Below are 24,455 nucleotides of genomic sequence, written 5' to 3'. Positions count from 1 at the left end.
GTAATGGCTGTTTTATATGGTCCCTTAGGAGACTGATTTTTTTTTTTCTTTTGAGAAGAGACATACAGAAACCTTTTAACACAGTCAAAAATTCGAAGCGCTAGTAATGGAAAATACAAGGGGGTTTTGTCTAAGCTCCTATTCTAACATTGCTGCCAACTTCAGATGCAGACCAGCTAGCCCACCCACCACAGTGCAACTCAGGAGGGTCCAGCAAGGCCCATCAGCCACTTAACAATACCAGTGTGACAAAGTGTTCCACCTTCAGCTAATATCCTACATCTTCTATGCAGAAAACACAGCATTTAGCTTTCCCCCTTTTTCACAGCAAGCAGCTGCTCATCCAAACAATTTGCAGCACAACCTTCCTGACAATTTGCAGCTGTAGAGATGCAGCTGAACTGTGCCCTAACTACATATCAGGCTACCTGCACATTTTCCATTCAGTCCTTCAATGCAGCAACCAGGAAGCTTTACTGAGACAACCACCAGGGACTAGACAGCAAGCTGATCTGCTTCAGACAGATGCATATTAACCCTGTGTACAAAGCTCAAGAGTTTTGAAATTACATGCCAGTTTTCGCAGAGAAGCGTTCTGTTCATATTCAAGCGTCTGTAATGTGAATTGTCTTATTCTTACCCACCATTAGACTATCCAAAAAATACCAGTCGGAGTTGTTCCATTACAGGCAACCCCTGTTTAAAATATAATGCCAGCTGGGGGCTCCTGGTGCAGGAGATTAAGTAGTTGCTCTCACCTCAACATATACATATAGAAATAGGCAGAAACTAACTCACTCGAACATAATTACCCTACATTGACACAGCCATGCAGAAGAAAATACTATCCAAGAGGCACAGAAGACTAGCAGCTGTATGTTTTATACCATAAGCTTTGAGCCTTGAAGACAAACAACTGCCAAGCATCACATCCAACAGCAGTACTTCTTCCTGATTGTGAACAGTCATACCCTCATTGCTTTCTCTCCTCAAGTAGGAATGGTTCGGGGTTTGGGTTTTTTTTGGGGGGCAGGCAATCAAACTCTGGAGTAACTTCTAAGGGTGCACCAGCTGGAACTACCCTTTGGAGAGTCCCTGCAAATGCTGGCATGCAAGATCATGTAATTTCAAAGCCCCCAGATGATGATCAGATCTCCGAGCTTCAGCAGCAGTGCTAGGGATAGCAGTAAACAAAAAGTATTGCAATGCTAAGCATGCAAGAAAAATTAGGTAAAGTGAGCAAATACAAGGTTTCAACTCCTCCATGGCACCTAAGCATATACATACTGGCATATACTTCCCTCTAAAATAAAGTTTAAAATCTGTCAATTCATCAAATCTAAGGCTATTAGAAAAGGACGAGCCATTCTTTCAGTCTTCTGAGGCAAAGTGTCATTTGTCTACCTCATAACAAGATCCATTTCTTTAACAGAGAGTGTTTGAGAGAAAAGAGACAGTGGTGCTTTCTCCAGCCTCACACAAGCAGAAGTAGATTAAGTGGGATTGTCAGTATTAGAATTTATTGTGCTTCAGATGCAACTTCCTTAAAATAAAGATCTAAGGTTTTTTTCCCCCCTCAGTGAATAACCATACGAATTCAGCCCAGACTGCTGCCAGAGACACGATCACGCGCCACATGGCACAGCAGACCCTTACATAGAAAAGTGCAGTTATTTAAAACCACAAACAAAGAATCTGGCTGTTTCCATGCAAGTGACAGGTCCAAGATTCCTCAGGAGACAGCTCTGAGGACATTGAGAAGTACGAGATGCACTTGCACACAAAGAAAGCCTGCTAAGAACCACAGCTCTTTCCTGCACGGATGGCCTAGGTAGCTCCTTTGTACAGTACATACCGCAAAAGAGATGGGAAGAGAGCTTTGTAGGCTTCGCACCACCCACAGGTGTCTCACTTGAAGCACCCAGATGATTCTGGGCCTAACAAGAAGCTTTGTGCAATTCAGTCTGAAGGCTACACTGGTATTTTCTCCCGGTGAGAAACCCAACTCATTTTCTCAGCTCCCACTTCTGCACAGATTATTAAGTGGTTACAGGAGCTCTTTCTAAGAAATCCACTCCTTCACAACATTCTCAGAATCTCAGCATCACATGTTGCTTCTGGACCACCATTAGTATCGATGATGGTAACAGAGAAACAGCAGCATACACAAGAAACAGGAACTCCATCCTGTAACTCCACATCAAAATTCTCCACAAAGGTGCTCAATTCAGAAATCTTCATTCAATTGCGCATTACACTTTATGCAACTGTCATCTATCTTCTCACTATGAAAACTTTCACAAAGTCTAAGCAAGGTATTCTGTTCTATGAGTTAGCTCCCTTTTCCTTTATAAAGTGATTAGTCATCACAGCAATACTCATCACTACACATACAATGACATTAAGCTACTAAATGTATGAAATCGAATGGTAATGTTAGCCTGACAAATTACGATGACATCCTAGTCCTCTAACAAAGGCTATATACGTTTAATTACTGATGTATTACTGTCATGAACACAACAGCTTCAAAAATATTTGACAGATTTAAAAATATTTTTAATTTATGTACAAAGCATCAGCTCTACAATACAAACCAGGCTTTTGGAAGTGGAAAGAAAGAATTAACATTTTGAATGCTACGCAACACCACGTAACATTACAAACAGACAAACTTACATAACACTGTACATGACTTATGAAGTACAGGACACCAACTAGGTTTAGTAACAGAAAATATAACAATTTATCAAACCTGCATCTCCAATTCTCCTTCCTCTAAATGGCAAAATGATTCATAGTAACTCAGAAATTGAGCAAAAGCAACTACTTCGTAGTAAACACCAGTTTTCTCTCATAAGAGATAACCTACATCTTAAAAGAATTACGCCTTGATCCTTAAGATATATCTGAAGAAATTCCAGGAAGCATTATACATTTAAAGACAATTTTATATGTGTAAGCCTTAATTTTACAATAGATTTCCCAATTTCTCTTTAATCCACCTATGTTTGAGAAAGTGCCAGTAGACAAAATTAAGTAGAAATGTTTCTTCTTTGACTGCAGTGAAGGCATTAACACTGCAAGGTAAGTTCATACGATCTTTAGCACAACATCGTTAATATCAAAAAAGAAAGTTAAAAGGTCTCTGAAATCTTTGATATATGTACCTACGTGTGAACACAAACACACAAACATTGAGATTAAAACTAGTAATGCTCCCCCTCCACAAGGCCTCTATGAGAAATCAAGCCAAAAGGCCTAAGAAAGTTATAACTGCGTCTCATGTTATGTATAAACAAGCCTGCCATCTAGTGTACTATCGGTCAAGCTAGTAAGTTTTTCTTATTTTTACGTTTTCTGTATTCCAAGTGACTAAAACCCTAACACTAGTTATTACTAAGCAAAACTACGCTGTTATGTTTACTTTTCTGATACAGCACATAAAGTTCATTATCACATCCAGCTCTTCTGTGCATTGAATTATCTTTACTAAGAGGTGAGCCAAAACTATGCCTAAGGAGATTTAGTCTTCAAAAACTTCAGACCATTTTTACACATGCAGTACAAAAACTGGATAATGGAATTCTAGCAGTAGTCAACTGTTCTTTCCGCCAGAGATGTGGAGACAGCAGTTAGTGGCATTTGGCTCCAAGTTACTCTAGCCTTTACTAAGTCTAACTGCATGCGAGTCAGCATTTTCAGCAAAAGGGTTCGATTATCAAACACTGGAACAGGCAACCCAGGGAAGTGGCCGAGTCACCGTCCTTGGAGGTATTTAAGAGATGTGCAGACGTGGCACTTAGGGACATCGTTAGTGGGGGGACTCGGTAATGACAGGTTAACAGTTGCACTCTAGGATCTTAAGGGTCTTTTCCAACCTAAATGATTCTATGATTTTCTATTTCCCCAGCTTACTATAACCAGCGTACTGAGCTACTCCAGGCAAGCTTATTTCTTGTACAGCATTTGCCATCTTTTTCATAAAGCCACTTGAAACATGTCTTTGGTTACTATCTTCTTCTGTGCTTATATTTGTTCAAAACATGTGGCTTAACCAAACCATTCTGATGAAACTTACCTTAACTGCAGTCAGCAGTCCAACAGTCAGTTAAAGATTCTGTAAACAGGCAACATTGTGCTGACCTTATGGTTCAAGCTAACCTCCTCTGGATTCAATAGTGTATTATTTCAGAAGACTTGTAAGGCTTCAGTTGGAAGCAGCATGCCTAAAGATATTCAATTCTACTACTAAATAATTTCCAATTGTAAACTTGGATTTGGAAAGAATGTTTTTTTTTTCAGCTGGTACATTATCCATCTCCCTCAGCTATCAGTAAGTCATTTCACTGTAAAATGCGTGCGTGCTACATCCTCATCTCAAAAATAGAAGTCTTACTTGATCAACGCAGGATACAACTGAAAACAACGAACTAGAGTTTCACAAAAAAAAAAAAAAAAATACCAGTCACTTTCCTTAACTATTAAGGGGTAACACACCCTTCCTGTTCAGCTACATTTAAGGACACAGAAGCCAAAAAGAAGAACACTCAATTGAAGGCATAGTAGGGTTTTTTTTCAGTTACTTGAAATTCAACTTCACTGCATTTTTAATTGCAAGGAACTTGCTGATAGTCAGCCAAAGTATATACAATCTGTTTTTTGACATAGTCACATCTTACAAGTCTCACTAATAAATCTGATCTTGACAAAACCAGTTTCAGGAAGAGCATCTAACAGGTACGTGTTAAGCAATTAAGAGAAATAAGTAATTCCAAGTAAAAACCATTGAGATAACTGACTTCAACACGGAAGTTTATTAAACTATTGCCATATCAGAACAATAAAGCAGCCCTTACATGTAGCCATTCATCAAAAAGGACATTACAAAACATTAACATAATGTAGTAGATAAATTTTCTTTCAGGCATTTTCAAAGGACTTATCAGACCCACAGAATCTTCTGCTCTGGTGTGCAAGAAAAAAAACTGGAAAGGAATGAAGCAAGCAGCCCAAGTTTTCATCCTATCTGACAACATACCTCTGCTGTTGAGAGCTTCTTGACAATGAAGGCGACACAAACAGTATTTGAGAGCTAAGGTATTACCACTTCTGCAGTATTTAAGCCAGTAAGTACCAATTTTAGACAGTGAATTCCTATTGCACACATTTTCAAAGAGAAAGGAAAGAAAGAAGACAGGCCCGACTGTGCCCTCAAATGCTCAGAAAGAATTTTCCGTACGCAGACTGCACAGCCCTTTGACAAGACAGGTGTTGGAAATGCTGAGCAACTACAGAGCCCTTATTTACTGTGAAGCAAAATAAGCCTTCAAGCGTCCCTTACTTGATCTTAGCAGGTCAAATTCTCTGTCCAGCAGCTCCTCCTCTGTCAACTTGGAAAAATTGTCCTCTCCAAATGGGTTCCAGCCTGACATATCAGGTGGGTTATTGATGCTCTGCTTTGGGTAACTGGCAATTGCTTCAGCATCAGGAATACCTGACCTGTAAAGTCAGTTCATGGAAGCAAATAAAGAGAAACATTACAGGATTGTTTATCAGGGTGAAAATGTACGACATGTTTCATTATGCCAAAACAGTACATATGAGTAACATACGTGCGTTAACAGCTTGGCCCCAAAGCATTTGAAAACTAATTTAAGAGAAAACAGATCACTTAAAATATGTGGTTTGCTTGCATAGATGCAATCCTCAGACTTTCTTTTTCAACTTATGCATAGTAGCCAAAGCACAGAATCCTTCAGCAAGGCGACATGCAAGGGCGAAATCTGTATTCCACCCGCAGGCGTTATTGTATTGTCATAGGAGACTGCCTTGTTTTCCTCAAAAAAAGAAAAAAAAATGCCTACTAAGTATGTTTGAAGTTTTCATCCATTATTTGTTTTCAAATTATTTTTTCGTGGCAGACACATTAAGTGTCTTTGAAGCCTACATTCACCCAACTAATACAATTAACTTAATCAGTTGACATCACAGCTTCTGCTTGTTTTACTCAGTGAAGGAAACCTTTGACCAGATGCCTTTTTCCTTTCATACATGTTTTCCCATATTATGCCTACCACTTTTCGGTTTGTCTGAAGCACCCTAGAAAAGGGGCAATTAGCCAGTTACCGCATGCTAAGTGGTTCTCTCTCTATGTCTAGCCAGGCTCTGCAGGCCACTCCTGCAGCCCAGCTCCATGTGGAACCGTCTCTTCAACACAAGAGAAAGGGGAAGGGGCTCCTTCCTGTCAGCTCAGGTACTGCCATCCCACTAGACTACTGGCTCTTTCTACTGAGAGAAGGACAACATGCAATACAATACAACGCATTTAGTGTGTCAAGGGAAAAGAAACTCAACACCCCTTCCTTTAATACAAGAAGTCATATTTTTTATTTACCAGATCAACCTTATGCATTGCCAACCACTGCTAACCTGTGGTCATTGACTTCAAGCTAAACAGCAGGATCAAATTTTCACCCAAACACACAGATGAGAAACTGGAAATATACATATTTACTTCCAGACTGCAATGATCCCTTTCAGAAATTATTTGTGACAAAAGTACTCCAGCAATAGACCTAACCGAAGGACAGCCTGGTAGTTCTCAGATAGGGGCACAGAAATGCAGGACAACACTCTCTGCTAGGGATTAGACCATCTAATTGGCAAGATGAAGCCACGCTGGCCACAGTGATATATCTTATTATACCAATCCAGCCTACAGCAGGAAAATATTTTGCCTTTTACTCTTTCAACACACTGTAACCTAGAAGAGACTAAGAATGACAGCAGCACCTGAAACATATAAGTCATGCTATTAACTGAAAGCCTGTGTCGAGACTGACTGCACTGTTCCCACAACTGCAAAGGACTTCTCTTTCATTATAGTATAGTAGAAACCTATATAAATATATAACCCAGTTCAAAACATTAGTGAAACTGGACAAATCTGTGATTTACTTTTTGTTTGTTTAAAACAGAAGAGGAAGGGTTTTTTATTTCACCCACTGTTTTTTGTAAGAATTCACAGGAAAGTCATTATTTATTATACTTTATAAAGCAAGGGTCAGTCCGCAGGCCCCTGCGAAGGGGACAAATTGCTCATGACATGTACTCCATCATATAACACACTTAAGTCAGACCACTGATCAATAGACACAAGAGTTAGAAGCCCTAGCAAATAAATGCCAACTATAAAGCCTCTCTTAAAAAGAGTGTTTGAGATAACTTTCACACGCCCATAACCTCATTCAACCCAGGCTACTGACCATCCTAAGCAAAGTGGTTAGCAGTCAGTTCCTGGAATAAGTCCGTGAACAAGAATAAGTGGAAGACAAGTCCTTTAGGAACTTGTACCACGCTCATCTGTTAACAAATTAAGTGTCCCACCATCCTCCCAAAATACCCTTTACACTAAACAGCAACTATCCAACTGCTTTAAGTAATACGTTACTATTGAAGCAAGTAATTTCTGAGGAAAACACTCAGCAGCGCTCATGACAACTAGGAATGTAAGCAGTAAGTAACCCTTGGGTACACCTGTGTCAGAATACTTGCCTGCTTGCAGGGTACGGAGAATCTGCCACTGTTCCAGCATGCACTGGAAGCGACCCAGGGTAGGAGATTAAGGGTGGTGAGAAGTCTTGTGGAGAGGTGATATATTCAGGAGACTGCGCCTGTTGCGACCGCTGTTGCTGCTGAGCAAGCATCTGCTGCTGTAGGAGAGCCTGCTGATATTGCTGCACCTAAGTAAGATAATGATGGTGTTACTACAATTTACATGGGCCAGTGAGAAACTCTTCTGCTAAGCAACGATACCAGCCTTGCAGCCAAATGCACTAAGCACGACCACCACACTCCAGAAAAGCTTGGTAGCTTCAGCAGAAGCAAAAGCCAGACCCGCTCATTCTACTGGTGAGAATAAACTGCCCTAACAGGTCAGTGATACCGTTTTCCTCTTCCAACGTATTACCACTTAACTTTTTGTAATCATTGCATCCTAAGTATACGCTACTGCAGCACTTAGAAGTTAGTTTTCTTCATACCCCATTCTTAAATATTAATCATCAAAATTTCTGGACAATTTCTCCTGACTTTCAAAAAACAGATTCTGCCAGTTACCTTTCTCGCTTTTAAAGTCATAATTTGATGCCACCATGTCTTCTACCACTTCGTAGAATAATACACTTTAGTTGCTGTGGTCACTACTGGAAACCTTAAGCACCAAGTATGTTTCAAGTTAGTATATGCCTACTTAATGAAGTTTAGGATATATCCCATCTGATTAATAGAGAAGTGCAACTCCAGATAAGTTTTGGCAACCAACTTTGGGTTAACTTTTTTCTTCCCAACTGAGTATCATGTTAGATGCTGAACTTCACACCATTTGGCACATCCACAGCTCATTACAACTACTCACAAACTTCCCTTACTGCATCTTCACAATAGACTTACAAACACAGCACTTAGTTTAAGACAGTACCATCTACCTTGCATTCCTGACATACCATAGCAGGATACTGAGATTGGGAAGGTTGCTGCTGGTACACAGACTGCATCAACAGCTGCTGTTGGACCATCTGCTGGTGCATTGCTTGTTGATACTATAGTTGAAAAGAAGAAAACAGCTTTAAGAAGTCATGATCCCCCCCTTTAGGAATATCCAGGTATTTAGAAGAAGCATCAATTAAAGTATCACTTCTGTGACTTAACAGCATTTTTCAGTAAAGACATCACATAACCAAGAATCAGCTAGCAATTCAGTCACTGCATTTTAATGACTCTCTGTTTGGAAGCTTGTGTTTTTTTTTTTCCCCCCAATTAATACCAGCCCATTTAACAAAAAATTAGACTACATATTCAGCACTGCCTTTTCTAGTGCAGGCCAGTTAACATCCCAACTTCTGCCATTTTCACCAGTGCTGAGCCCCTTTGGAAAATAATTCAGCTGTGCTTTAAAGAATAACATGTCTCAACATGGGAAAGAAAGAGTAATAGCAATAGGTGTCTTGGACAGGATCTCAACGTTCTTCTCTGACCTAGCTACTCTTCTGTTATTTTTACAGTTATTTATGCTACACAACTTAAGCAATTATACTTGACAGTATCCAAGCTGGACAATGTTAAAATACATAGTATCCATGAAAAATCTAGGCATACAGAACAACAACAAAAAGGAAGCTCTTCACTGACCAAGGGAAATTCAAGAAAGAAAAAACTGCAAAAATCCTACTCAGATGGTGTACGTACAACCATTTAGTGCAAGCTTAGCATCGTCACCCAGGTAAGTCCTAATGTTTATCTCAAGCACGTTTACACAAAACCTTTATTTGGGCCACACAGTGATGATTCAAAGCAAGCTGGGATTCAGGGTCTAACTGCAAAAACAAGACAGCACAAAGAAAGCAGCTTTCTAGGATAAGCATTACAGTGCCTATGAAGAGACAAATCAAAGGTAAAAGGAAAGGCAGGAGCCGCGATCCCTTTCTCTCTCCTAGCAGGAAAAAAGCAGGCCATAACAGCAGAAATCTTAACACATGATTCAAAGTGTTATTAACAAGCACAACGTGCCACTTACAAACTTGTCTAACAGATTTGACTCATACCTGCTGAATGTAAGCATCCTGTATTGCAGGTTGCTGCTGCTGGTGACGTAAATGGTGTAGCTGCTGTAGCCTCCAGTCGCCCTGCTGCAGCTGCTGGAGAACTCTGTTCTGCTGCGGGGGGTGCTGGTTGGTCCCTTGGGACTGTAAGATTTCTTGTCCGTTCCCTGGTCGCATGGTTCCTGTGATATTCAGGCAACACTATTGACATACTGATATCTGAAGTTTAGCCAGAGAGCTCCCTGGCAGTGAACCTCTTAAACGCTTCAAGGTGAAACAATTTATAAGCTTCCCTTCCCCGTCTGACAACTGGTAGATACTAACTTCACTTCTCTGAAAACACTTCCAGGCCTCTCAATGCATGATTTCTACTTACAAGATGCGGGAAGCTTCCTTTGGTCGCACAACAGAGGAAGCTGGGTTCAAGACTTCTGCTTTACTGACACTTAAGTTGTATCTTCCAGTGTCTCAAACCGTAACCCTCAAAGCATACAATTTTGTATGCATACTTTTTTTTTTTTCTCTCTCTCTCGTAAGGGAACTATTGGCTTACTGGTCAAATTCCCTTAAACAGAACACCTGATTAATTTTGCCTTTCAAGTGTTTTTCTAGCCTTTTAAGTAAGCAGTTACTAACATAAATCAACCTCTCTTGCATGCTGTATTTATGTTCTGAAGTGCCCAGGAATCACCTGTTACTTATCATAACAGGCAAAGCTTGCCAAGTTGGATATTATTTGGATCCTATCTAGTAAAAGTAGTTTACACCTGGGAGACACACATTCTCAGTGGCCTTTTAATTGGAGGCTTTCCGAAGACCATCCCTGAAGCTACTCTTCCTGACTGTAAGACACATAACATCACAAAGAGCAACTAGTAAAGCTTTCAAGATACAAACGAAAACTATTTAACTGAAATATTTATCAGAACCATAACTCTTTTTGAATGAGATGATAAAAAAAAAGCTCACAAAGGATTTATTGAAAACCCGTTTGACTCAATTGAGTCTCCCTCAATTACTCCTCTGTTGCCCTCTATTGCACCCATGGTGCAATGTGAAATGCATCGGTTCAACCATTAGAGAAGCGAAGTTTTTACATGGTTCCAGCCCACAAATAATACCAACATATTGTTGATATCTCTTGACTTATTGAGACAGAGGGAAAATATTTTTCCTACTACAATGAAAGCAGTTTGTTACAGAAGAGCTCAATGCTTTCCATGACTTATTTGAAAAACTAAACACGAGCTTCTCTCAAACAGTCCACAGTGGGGAAGTTAGTTCAATATCAGTGTTAAGCACAATGAAAAAAATACATTCACATCTCAACAATCTGCGTTTAGTTTTTGTGGCACCTACTCAAACTTTTTACTTGCACGTTTAGAGTCTTTCGGAAAGGATGAAGATCTGGTTTTTGGCATATAAAAAGGGAACAGATGAATTGGAGTTTTAAATGTTATCCCTACTAGAGCAAAAAAGAAAAAAACAAAACCCCAAAATTCATTCTTCATTTATTTTGGTCCATCCTTTTACTCTCTTCAGTTACCTTTTTGCCCACGATTACCAAATTCACCAGGAACTTGTACTTTGACTGGAGTTGCTGAGCTCTGGATCGTCAGCACACTAGAAGTGGCAGTGCTTGAATTGGCCTTTGGTCTTTGTCGCGGTGCAATTGAGGTTTCTGTTGGTCCAACAGTATCTGTTATTCTGAAACGGCAAGTTTTCCCATGGAAGAGGCTTGATAAAAAAAGACTGTTTCTTCAAATTAGACGCAGTATTATTTCTTGACAACTCAATTATGTTACCCATGTGCTGCCCTACTTCTGAAATGGATTTTAATACTTTAAAATTTGCTTCCTAAAATTCCACTCGCCACCCATTGCAGCCATAGAACATACAGCTGCTGCAGAACCCCATTAAGAAGGAGCTATGCAACAGACTTATTCCCAAGGAGACCGCTTCCTCTGTATAACCTTTCCTCAGTTCACAGTAGCGAGTGAAAGTTATGTCCACCGCTTGAGTCGGCAATCCTATGACTAGAGGTATGACTACTTTTCATACATACAGGAAATAAGGTTAAGAAAAATCTCTTCTGTTAAGTTCACTCATTTCTACCTTTTGTTAAGAGATTTAGCCTCCAGCAGTTTAAACACCCATAAACTGCTCAAAATATTGGCATCTTCCCTGAAGCACTTCAGAGTTGTGTAATAGGCCACCAGGGTAATAAAGATGTTCAAAACCAAAGTATTTTTGAGCTTTAATCCCATTATCAGGTTATAGTAAATGCATTTTTTAAAACTGTCCAACTGCTTAAAAACACTAATTCAACATCTGAGCTCCAGTACGTAACACCCCATATTAGTTCCTAACACATTATATCAAGACATCATCTGTCTTAACCTGCTGTAACTTAGGGCCATCAAGAAAACATTATTTAGGAAGAACTCTAAATCTTCCTACTATCGTCTAGCAGATTTAGTTGGAGTTTAAAACATTATTCCATAGATACTCTACGCTTGCCCTTCGTCCTGCATTACCAACTGACAACAGAGCCAGAAAACCAACCACATCCAGACCACGACATTACCTTAAAATGGCAAAGACACATCTACAAAGCTCAAACATGGCTAAGATGAGCCCATTCCTTTGCTTCTCATTTACAATAGGCTAATGAAGTCAGAGTTGAAACACAGATGATAATTATAGCCGAACATAAAAGTACTTAAGTCATACGTGTTGGTACATTCAAAACACAAACAACTTTCATTAACAAGGAATGGGAGTATAAAGGATTCTTCCAGCATTAGCATTCAGCATACACCATATACCACAGCAGAAGTAAAAAGCATGAACAGGAATTCCTGAGGTTTTCATCTTGTTCTTATTAACAAGTACAGAAAAAGGACTATTTTGGTATAAAAATAGGAATGTTTGAAAGAACAAAATCCACTTACCTTCATCAATCAGCTTTGATTTGCACATTTAAATGAAACTCTGAATAACAGTTTAACTGTACCATATTATCCTCACCTGCCACTAAAATCTTTTATTTCAAAATTCACTTAACACACTAGGAGAAAAGACAGCAGACCAGAAACAGACTGCCAGCTCTTACTTATTCCACCACCAAACACGCTCTCAGTTTCTCTCCATGGATTCTCAATACAATAAAAAAAGCAATGCAGTGGAATCCAAAGAGAGACTTGAAGGTGTTAGAATTGCAGTTTATCTATTGTAATGACCTCTGCTACTAAAATAATTTTTCATTTATTAACAAGCACGTGAAAACAGGCCTTAGACAAACATGTAGCCTAACAATATTAGGAAAAAAAAAACCCACCCCAAAAAAAAAAAAACAAAACCAAAACGAACCACATCCGCTGCTCACCTTGCTTTTATTTGGCTTTTTCTAGCAGCTGCCTCACTAGCTGTCATGGGTTCAGGAAGAGTTGAAGGGACAGGAGAATTCTTGGGAAAAATAAATTTGAATAAATTAAAAAAATGAAATCCTGAAAGAAAAAAATCATTACATATTGAAGAGGAGTACTTGGGTTCAAGTTCTTTCATGTTACATGCAGAACTCACTCACACGGCTGTAGATTAAAGGTGTTTTAATTTAACAGTGTCTCTATGTTCTCTTACCTGTTGCAAAAGCAAAACAAACACATTACTGATCTGACTGTTTTGTCAGCTGCTTCACTTCTTTCACGCACTACCAGCTATCAACAATAACACGTCCCCAAATGTTTTCGTGTAACTACACAAAACAAAGACTTACTTTAGTCTCAAGATTAAGAGCTAAAACAAAGCCTAACGTTTAGATTAAACAACAGTAGTTTTTTAGCCCACTCATCTCTTCCACCTCAACACAAATTCCAGAAAACCATGCAGCATCTAAGCTTCTATGGTCCTTTAAACTCATCCCCTTCTCAATCAAATACCTGACCTAAACCTAAACCACCTAAACCACCTTTAACCAAGGAAAATGGCAATTTTGGGGCAGGGAGGAGGAATATTATCTCTAATTACACACACACTACCTCCTTACGTAAAGAACACAAATCTAAAACTGGTCACAAATAGTAGAGACAGAGTTAATGATCAAATACTGCTTCTGAAGAGTACCATCAGTACTGAAATTACTCAAGAGTCCAGGAAAGAGACAGGCAGGCGTATTTCTGACTTTCCCTTGAAAAAATCAGCTGGTGTTTAAGACAGGATACTGCAGTCAGCCAGCCTCTCTTCTAACCTGTAACAGTCGTTCTTACACTCTCAGGAAACTTCGAGGGGGAGGGTCAGCGGTGTCCATGTGCACATTTCCATGCTACTACTCTTTTAAGGCAGCCACGAGTGCTAGAGGAGCAAGCGCTAACAATGGAAATCAGCAGAAACCAGGGCATAGACTGCTACTCTTACAGCTGGTTTAACACCCCAGTGGAAACAACACACCAAACAGCTTGCTTCACTTTGCAAGAATACACTCCAGGCACTTTCACTTTCTCATGTCTATCACAGGGCAAAGGGCCAAGTAAGCAGGCAATTCCTATCTGCAGGGGAAAAATAAAAAAGTCCAAGAAACAGACATATACTGAAGTTACTTGAGTGAAGTGATACTACTCCTCAAATGAGTAACGTAGTAAATTCCCAAATTATGTTACGTCAAGAGAGGCTCATATTTAAGGATAAACTATTTGAGGAAGACTACAGTCATCGCACCTCCTATTCATGTGCTGCAACAGCATAATGCAAAACCATTCAAACCACGTGAAATTTAGCCTTTACCTACAAATATTAAGTACTTAAAGATTCTCGGGTTTTTAACTCAAGTTTCCAAAAAGCAACCCTCACATTTACCACACACCTTCTTCTACAAGAATCAATGATTAAGGAATTCAAAGGTATCTCCGCAAGTTCACTTTTCTGCCTCTGAAGGCATACCTTACTACAGTTGACATTTGCTCCAAAAAGAATTTTGAGATGAATCTTTCCTGATACCTCTTGAGAATCACTTTACAATACCGAACATCATTGATGTGCCCTCAAATTCCATTGCACAGTATTTAGATCTGTGAATGAGACCATCTTTGAGAGAAAGCTCAGACCTTCAAAGAAAGTTCAAATTCACGTGGAAAGTAAGGGTAGGAATACAGGCTAACCAAGGCACTATTCTGTTTGCCTTCCAGTTCACCGTAGTCCTTCCAATGGATTAACATAATGGCTAAGGATGATTAAGAACAAGAGTTTATCCAGAAAAAACAAAAAAAACTCTTGACGCTACAGTTACAACATTAAACCTTCTTTTGCCAACAAGTTTAAGTTCGGTAGTATATTTCGTATTAATTGTATGAGACACAAGAGATTAGTAATGGTTAAAACATTGTCAGGTATTGGTGCAGTATCAATATAATTCATGAAGCTATGCCCTCAAAATTTAAAAATATTTTGTTTAGGTACCTAATATTGCACGTACACAATATCAGCTCTAAGCATACTCTGCTCTATGTTTTATAATCTAAGAACAAGGTTGATGATGGAATTGAAATAATATTTCTCAGCTGATTTGACAGACTTCTCTCAATGCCACCTACGAAACACACTGAAGAAAGAAAAAAATTAAAGATTACTTACATTAATATTAGACACTGGACAATCCTTTTTGGCAAATTTAAAGGCAAAGAAAGATACTTGAAAGATATCGGGTCTCTGTTCTTGATCTGGTTCAAGCATATATCCTGTAAAAATTGTTAAGACCAAATTATCACCGTTGGATATTAAAAAGCCTGTTGAGATAGTGTGCTACCAGCAAGAAGAAATTCAGCAGCTCTGCCAAATGAGCTTACCCCAGAGTCAGTTTTATTGGTATATTGGTTTTGGGGTGTGTTTTTTTAGTAGTTTTTGTCAAGTCAAATAGTTTCTAGGGTCAAATAGAATTGGAGAATACGTATGCTGTTTGACATTTTGGCACTCAGTTGTGGAAAGGGTAGCTAAACTGAAGTAGTAATTAATAGCTTCAGAGAGAAACAACAGAAAACCAACTCGTAGTCCTAGAATTTTCTAGGGTTAATACAAAATTCAATGTAGCTAACAGAAGATCCACAGGTATGTCTAACTGTATCAGACTAAGGTTTTACATCATATTTTGTCTTGCAGGTTTAGTTGGCTATGCATGCTTTTGTATATTTAAGAAAAATGTACTTCCACGGATAAAAGGACTTTCTCCTGACAAGACACAGAATATCTCATGTCCCCCCCAAACATTAGCTTCCCAAATTACAAGGTGCAGTGTTTTTCAAGGAAATCGAAGTTACTTTGTGTTGTTTACTATACAATACTGAGTACACAATCAGGAAATCTCTCCTAAATGACCCGAGAAGGTAAATAAACAGTGAAAGATATTTTCTGAACAAGTTAACCCTCTAAAAATATGTTGAGCTACGAAGAAAATGAACAACCTACGAAAACTTAACTTGTCGGTTTTGATGAGAAACTTAAGCTACATTTCCAAAACTGTTCAGTAGTACAGCCAACCTTAAACAAGATTTTGTAAAAAATCTTCAAGTAATTAAAAAAAAAATTATTTTAGACAAATATTACAATTTTACTCAAAGCCATTAATTCATGGCCACTACAGTTCACCACAAGTTTTATTTTTAATGGGTTTTACAAAATAAGGCAAATTTAAACTTGCAGTGATGGCACCATTAAGTGGAAACAGAACGCTTATCACGAAGTGACTCCTGCCACATGATTCTGAAATCTTAGATTTATGAAGTAGAGAATGTTTAGCTTGTCACTCCCCACTTGCCACCTTGTAAAAGAGCTCATATGAAGCCAGAAGTCCCTGACATACTTTTTATGACCAACTGCAGCTTTTTTTGGCTTTCATTCCAAATTGAAAGAAGTAAAGTTTACATTATGAGATTCTTCCCCACTCACATATATTCCATGCCAGCAATGCTCATCTTGGCACAGCACTTAATGAACCTTAATAAATCAGCGCTCACACTTACAAGATGACAGGATTAAAACCCGTACTCTTCTAGAAGTAGCATTGTGACACAGAGGAAAGTATTTAAACACTTGAAAATTCATCTCATTTTGCCAGTTGTTAAGTATTTGTAGAAGGTAAATGCTTACCATGATAACCACTATTTCTTAATTATTAATGTACTCAAAAAAGTGGTTTGGATTTAGTATTTCCTATTATATAAAAGCACAAACTATGTGGTCAACACATTCTTAACTCAGAAATAAATTTCAAGAGCTCCTATTTGAACTTTCTCAATTTTTCATATTCTGTCAGTTGCACTCTTACAAGTTAATCTGCTCGAAGTTCAAAATAAAGACAAGTGAAAATACTCACTATTATTGTAAATATTAAGTCCTGTTATCTCTCTACATGGATAACAGATCAATTGACCTTGTTGTTGTCCTAAATTTTCCTTCACACTCTTTGTGCTTTGAAGCTTTTACCAGAGTTCGTGTCCAACACTTGAGGTTGCATAAACTTCATCAGATTTTTGTTCTGTTATAAATCATGAAACTACAATAAAAGCATCACCAGTGCAATTCATCTCAGTACATTTAAGTTTCTACATTAAACTTGCACTTCAAGTTCATCTAAGCACAACTGTCTAACTTCGACAGATAATACTATTAACTGTCCGATGTTCCATAGAAAATACACACTTAAGTGCAAAAAGGAACTATGAGTAAATTAAGAGCTTCTCTTAATTCCCATTATACCTTTGTGGTTTCCCACTACCTAATGAAAAAAAAAAAAAATCATCCATGCCTCTCAAAGAAACCAAAAATTTCTTTTAATTTCAGCAAAGCTCTTCTGAGTTGAGAAGTAAAATTTAATCTGGCAGGTCTCTGCACCATTTTATTCTGTTTCAATTCTGAAGTTATCAACTCATCCACTAAATACCCAGAATACAGTAGCCGATTTTAACAAGTCAGCTGTGCAGGAGAAAGACTTGTTAATACTTCATTCACCTGGCACACTTTTAGCACCATTTCAAAGAAGTTTTCTCTAGGTTTCTGAAACTCCTCTCTAGTCCAGCACCTCCATTCTGTACCCTGCGGCACAGTCCTCCGTTGAGCAAATGGATACCCAAGCCTCCTTTCAAAGGCAAGTACAGGAGTTACAAGACAGATGGTAGCCAAGAGCAGCTCCCACTGTTCACTGAACAACCCAGCCAGTCTGCACCAACCATCCAAGCCACTCACCTCCATTAGCAGGATCTTCTGTTGTATTTGATTTATGAAGCAAAAGAATTGCCACGCTGCCCAGATACTTACTTATCAAACAGTGTATACTATGAGAGTATCGGGAATTGTCTGGAACGGTAAAGCTTCCATCGCAAATAGCAACTTGACTTTCTCCAAAGGGAAGTGAGAAGAAACAAAGTTTATACAGTAAGCAGCCAAGTGCCTGTAAAAAACAAATACAGGCACCATAAAGGTTTGAGAGTAAGCCTTTTTGCACAATAAAGCAGCACCAACAAGAAACAAATTGCATCCTAGCTACAGCTGAAGCTTACACTGTTATGTAGAAGCTACATTATGAAACACTGTATTCATGTGACAAGCTGATATATAAAGCAGCTCTAAAAATGCTTTCTTTCCCACTGAATCCTATGTTCAACAACGAAGTACCACAATTAGAGCATACCCCAAGAGCTGCATTAACATTGTCATATCCCCCAGAGATACCAGCAGCATTTCTGCTGAATTTAGTCTTTATTTAGTCCACTGCACATCACCTAATAAAAACACCTTTCCTTATCATGCTGCCAACAGGTTTCCACGAGAAATCACTGGTGACTATGAAGCAGCAACCTGAGTGACAAGAAGGAAAACAATTCTAAATCATGTCCCCCTTAACTCAAAATGATCATCAGACACAGCATTCGTTTTATTTACAGAAGACGTAACTACCAAAGATACCTCTACTATATTCTACGTTTTATAGCTGCACGACATATTTCGCTTCCAGATAAATAGTTTTTCAATTAGCCAATGCTGCTTTTAACTCCCCCCCACATCTCTTAATTAGTACCTGATTTTTTGCTTACCCAGATATCTGCCTTGGTAGTAATTGGTTTTCCGCCATAAAGATTGATCATTTCGGGAGCTCTGTACGATAGTGTTGTATACCTAGCAGTATATAGTTAAAAGAGGACATCGATGAAAAGCGTGCCTCAGAACTAAAAGAGTGTTTTCCTGCATCTGCCACACGCACATCATTCACACCCAAGTTTCAGATATGCACCTGGAACTGTCGTACACAATCCAAGTCATTTATTGCATTTACAGCATCACAGAGTATATTTGGAGTAGCAACATAAAATGATCATATGCAAGAATAAATATTTAAGTCAGCTAAAACCTGCTTTTAATGGTATTTCCCCAGCACATGTACTTCTGCAAGAGTCACTTTGCTTAAATACTGCCATAACCAGTCATTTGAAAGATGTAGTGTAAGAGTATTACCTATCACATATTGAAACGTACAGAATGCAGACTTCAAAAAAACCTAACATCTCAAAGTAATTACTAAACTGGTAGTCAAAGCATTTTCCAGAGCTGGGAAAAAAAACCCGTATCACTTCATAACTTGAGAACAAATAGCCTGTATTTATTCCTCTGCAATAGTTAGCCTCAAGGGGCAAAACCAAACTAACACATGTTTTCTAAAGTGCACCTGTAATAAAAGTCAAAATATTTTTCTGATCAGTCTTAGGAGAATCAACATCGACCTTACTTTATAAATAAGACTCTACGTAAATCCATTCCAATGCTTATTAACATCAGTTCTTTTTCTTTCATACAATTAGCCGTATTGAAATAGCACAAACTTAAAATATCGAATTCCGAAAATGGCCCGTAGTAGCCAGACAAATATTTTTGAACAATTTAATTTCAAAACAGCATGCTTTTTTCCAACAGTTTTATTCTTAAGAGTATCAGTTTTGCAAAAACCATCTGTGAATAAATGGAAGGAGTCTTTGTTACCAAATAGTTCCCACATTTTACTATATTTATGTCAACATTCGTTTAAATTCAACCACTAAGTTCAATTCATAGTAAGATACATGCACACTGCACACAATAACACATGGAGTTTCCTGCTTATGATAGGTCACTTAAAAGTGAACTTACTTTTTAATTTCTTCTTCAACCAAGTTAACACCATCTTTTTGAGGATTAAGGTATTTGTTAGTGGCACTGCCAAAATCACAGAGAACATAGCTCCCGCTGTCGTTTAACAATATATTCTCCACCTTGAAACGAAATCAACAAACAGAAATATTAGATGAAAGTTAACGGCATTAATTTCAAAGTTAAGCATTACTACGCATTCTCATACACAAACAGGAAAGTTTACAGAAAAATCAATTGACAGACTTGCCATTAGCACTAACTGACATCTTACTGTTTAGTCTCTGTTTACAGCTCCACCAACAGCAACCGCTTCCCTAACTAGAAGTCAGTCTTACTGAAATACCTCCTATATTCTCAATCCTTTTTAAGTAGATCATTGTTTTAAACCTCAACGTTTCTTTTTATTAAGTTCATACCTTTAGATCCCGGTGAACTATAGGTGTTTTGCACTGATGCAACCGGGCAACAGCTTCGCAGGTATCACAAAATATTCTCATTACTTCTGACTCAGTAAAGCCTGTCTGCAGACGCTGATTCATCTGATTCACAACTTGGCCAGCTAAAGAAACAATAACGGAATATATTTTTTTTAGTAACTCCTATCATGTACAGAAGTAAAGACTTATTTATATGCAAGAAGTCCACAAATAAGATGCAAGAAAATTTTCCACAGTCACTCTATTTAAAGAAAACAAACCTGGTTTTCCAAACACACACTCTTGTATCATCCTACATCAAAAAATTACTGTCTCAAACGAAAAAAAGAGTCCCTATGACTGAAACCCGTTTGGGACGAATTGTCACAAACACAAAGAAGCATCCATCAGACAAAGATGTTACCTCAAAAGCATGTCTTGCATTTAGATCCATAGCCAAAACCCTGGCAGCCAACCCAGCTTAATTTAATTCGAATTCTAGACACCCTCTCTCTTTGTCTTTCTGGGAGACAAACGCAGGGAGCGGGGAGGGGGGGCAGGGGAAAGACCCCAAATCCACCCCTTCAGAAAGGCCTCACTTAACCTCTTCACAGGTTTCTTTCTAAGATCAGGAATGATTATTTCCCTGTTTCTTCAAGTAGTTTTACCAGATAATACTAGCTCTTCCTACCACAATGCTCACTTAACACTAAGAGACTAAGCAAGACTCATTATCTGCAGGACCTTGGTGAGCATTCCGTCGAAACAAGGGCGCTTTGCAAAAGAAAACCCTAACACTGTCTAGTCATCTGACAGTTGACATCCACGTGGCTATTTACCATTATAATTAAAGAAAGAGTGCTACCAACAGGGAGTCAGAAGTGAACTCCCACAAGGGTACAGAAATTCACCCATACAGCAGGGCAGAGGGCCAAAAATGCAGCCATTAGGTTTCAAGTTCCCCTTACTCCCTTTCCTAAAACATACATCAAGACTGTCTTAAGCTCCTTATGGTACAGATTGCACAAGCTGTATCGTTTACCACTTCTACTGCAAATAAAACCAACATAAACCTCAACTTAAAGTATTCTTCAAGCGTTACAATGGGGTGGGTTTTCTTTCTAGTGTAGAAGTACTTAGTTTCTTTTTGTAGCACTCGTTCTAATATCATCACCTATTTGGGTTAACCGCCATCTCGTATTATTAGGTTGGTGTCTAGTCACCGTAAATTTTAGACAAACTTCAGAAGTTAAACTCTATAGCGAGTTTATTCCAATGCATTTGTGAAGTGGGGAAAAAGAATAATCTAGAAACTACCTGTTTTTATATATTATTTGAAACAAAGTTACATTATAAAGCAGGACCACAGGACTGTTTTTTTTTTTTGGCCAGCATTATCAACACTATACTCTGCTCATTCATAACCAGTCACCTGTCAGATAACAATTTTGAAGATGCTTTACTCTTATCTTAAACAAAAATAGCAGAGGGAGAACAGCAGCAAAAACCTTGCCAATCTTTCCTACCAAATTATGTTCTAGCTACAGTTGATTGGCACAAACCGAACAGAACAATTTCACTCTATACTTATACAAATAATTTCCCTGTTTCTGATCATACTTAATTACAAAACCATGTGAAACTGAATTCCACATTTTCTCAGTGTTCAACAGCTCAGTGCCTAAGTAACAACACAAACAGAAAAGCAAACAAAACTGGATTCCAGCTGTGAGATACGTATGTTAACCTTTTACGTTAAGGGAACAATTCTAAGTAAAAAATCCCAGGTGATCAATACAAATGTTTTCCCTGCATTTACTCTGAAAACCTAAGAGTTTTCTTCTTACCTCGACAGTACTCCATGAGAATGAGTACCTCCCAAACATTATCACTTATGGAGTTAACAGCACAATCCAAATAGCTCACAATATTCTTGTGCCCAGATAACTCTTTCTGGGGGGGGGAAAAAATAAAAAAAAAAAATTTTTTTACATTACACTTGCACAGAAAAATTTAAACAAATAAAAGATAGTACAAGCTTCCAGACAACCATTTAGGATTTCAAGTAAACTTATCCCCTGCCCCATATCCACCACTCTTGAGAAAGTACCACAAACACAAAACATAACCTCATCACTGCCAGCAATATCACAGTGACTGCTACATATCAAACACAATGCAATTACCATTCAGAAAAGAACATTTACGTGCTTCTTACTGGGCAGTGCAAACACATCCAATACTGCTGCATTCTAAAACAACCTTGTGAACTAGTAATACCTAGAGCCTCGATATGCAGGAGGTGTAGAAGAAACAAGCTACTCATGCCCATGCTAAGTTAAATTGAAAAACAATCATTCAGTTATTAGAAAAGGTAACTGGAAAAAAGCCACAACTGTTGTAGTCTGAACTATTACAAAGTTTTACAAAGTTATTACACACAAGCAACTAAAGGTGACCACAAGGAAGAAAACGAACAACTTAAGAGCCACTTTAAATGTGAAATTAAGCAATGCTTATTTCCTATCTGACTATACAAGTTTCATCATCTATACTACACAGTTTCTGCCTATAAGATAACTTAAGGTTAACATAAAAGTACCTCTTATATAATTAAATAGGTGCTGCTATGATTAGAACATGTGTAAGCTAGGAGTGTATGGCGATGGAGGTAAATAGTCTTCATAGTACCTGCTAGAAGGCAATATAACATATTTGCTCTTGCCCAGTCAGCAACTAATTTTATTTTTTTCTTAATTTTTTTCTTTAATTTGTCAAGTAATCACATACCCAAGTGTGCCTGACTAAACCTTCTAATTTCTCCTTATTTGCTAGTAATCTGCTGAAAACCAATAGAAACTCTGATGATGTAGGGGAGTTAAGGTACACACATACCAGTTACCCCAATACCAGACTGCAACTTCGAGAACATGCTTACACCCGCTCAGGACAACAATACTTCTGGAAGCCACCAACAGCATCATTCAGCTAAGAGAGCTGTGGCACATGGAGGCCTTAAGAATTTAAGGTACTGCTGCACACCTGGAAGAAATTACTTTTGCTTGGCAACCATATTACTGACCAAATCGACTGTGGTATCAAATCTGCTTTTTATAATTGCTTTAGAAGTTATTCACGCACCAACCCTAAACTCGGCATTACTTGCTGAAACTAACAGTGCAAAAACGGGACTGCAAGGTCAAAAGAAAAGGTGGTCTAGAAGCAACTGTCATTTAAGAGGCATTTGGTGTACGTATATTACAAATGAATACATTCTCCAGTTACAAATAACGAGCTTCTTACCATTATAGTAATTTCTCTCTTGCATACGTTGAGATCCGGCACATTATTAACATACATTCGTTTCAGTGCACAACGTATCCCACCATGGGTACGTACCAGAAACACAGTTGAGAAGCCACCTGGAAAAAACAATTACAAGCAAATGAAGCTACTTGAGTTTTTGTATTCCTCTAGCCAACATCACTACACGCTAAGAAATGCATAAGAAAGTCTACGGCAGTCATTGAGTGAAGAGTAACGAACACTTAAAAAGTTACAAAGATTTGCTACCTCAACCCATTTCACATAGGTGAAGTATTCTTGACAAAAACCTAAGAATGTTACTATTCTGTTACAACATTAAACGAATACATTTGAAAAGCATTTTCACATTCAAATATATCTATAAAGCCCAAAGCAAAGTCTGTGTATTCAGGTATCAACCCTGAAGTACCTTCAGAGTCATTCAGAAACCTGAACAAAGCAAATGTATTCTCCAGATCTTCACAAATTTCTAAATCCCCCAATACTTGATAAAGGTTATTATTAATTCCCTAAGCCTACATTTTAAAACAGAGAAATTAAAACACTAAAAAAAGAGAGTCTTGAGAGATACTGAAGTAGTCATGCAACTTTTCAGCACAGCCTGAAAGACAGGTGGAACCTCCCTGCAATCAAAGACAGTGCAAGCAATCAACTCTGAAGTAGTGTTTTTATTTGAACCCATACTAACTACCCAGTTAAGAACTAAACATTTTCCCACAACTAGTCCCATCAGGACCATTCTTAGTCCCAACAGCGGCATGAACTACGAGTCATATACACTCAAGCCCACCTCCCAGCTTCCCAGGATGAGGTTTTTCTTTTTCTCTTCACTGGTAGAAAAGAATCATGTAGACAGGAATTACACACAGAAGCAAAGTGAAACAGCCTACGCTTCCAAACATTCAGGCAAACCCAAGGGAAAAACAACACTCTGCTGTTT

At 38.3% G+C, this 24,455-nt stretch overlaps 1 protein-coding gene across 7 annotated transcripts in view; it reads right to left on the bottom strand.

The window, feature by feature from the left end:
• BMP2K (BMP2 inducible kinase) overlaps positions 1 to 24,455 on the bottom strand; it is a 108,232-nt gene that overhangs the window by 17,424 nt on the left and 66,353 nt on the right. For 6 of the 7 annotated variants that reach the window (XR_005933726.1, XM_041128035.1, XM_041127994.1 and 3 more), the window contains 13 exons: positions 23,492 to 23,610; positions 22,036 to 22,141; positions 20,189 to 20,331; positions 19,770 to 19,891; positions 18,683 to 18,764; positions 17,907 to 18,039; positions 15,231 to 15,334; positions 12,991 to 13,070; positions 11,149 to 11,309; positions 9,606 to 9,784; positions 8,508 to 8,603; positions 7,558 to 7,745; positions 5,345 to 5,502 (listed from right to left, as the gene is read on the bottom strand). Coding sequence is in view for 6 of the 7 variants with exons in the window: in XM_041127994.1 (XP_040983928.1) it covers positions 5,345 to 5,502; positions 7,558 to 7,745; positions 8,508 to 8,603; positions 9,606 to 9,784; positions 11,149 to 11,309; positions 12,991 to 13,070; positions 15,231 to 15,334; positions 17,907 to 18,039; positions 18,683 to 18,764; positions 19,770 to 19,891; positions 20,189 to 20,331; positions 22,036 to 22,141; positions 23,492 to 23,610 (1,671 nt within the window). In the remaining variant the exon portion in view is untranslated. Of the gene's footprint in view, positions 1 to 5,344; positions 5,503 to 7,557; positions 7,746 to 8,507; positions 8,604 to 9,605; positions 9,785 to 11,148; positions 11,310 to 12,990; positions 13,071 to 15,230; positions 15,335 to 17,906; positions 18,040 to 18,682; positions 18,765 to 19,769; positions 19,892 to 20,188; positions 20,332 to 22,035; positions 22,142 to 23,083; positions 23,231 to 23,491; positions 23,611 to 24,455 lie in introns of those variants that run through there. The other variant, XM_041128063.1, reaches the window with a different exon arrangement.

Source organism: Aquila chrysaetos, chromosome 1, assembly GCF_900496995.4.
Source record: "Aquila chrysaetos chrysaetos chromosome 1, bAquChr1.4, whole genome shotgun sequence".
Lineage (NCBI taxonomy): Eukaryota > Metazoa > Chordata > Aves > Accipitriformes > Accipitridae > Aquila > Aquila chrysaetos.
The sequence above is the reverse complement of the archived record's forward strand: the minus strand, read 5'-3'. Positions and strand labels throughout refer to the sequence as shown.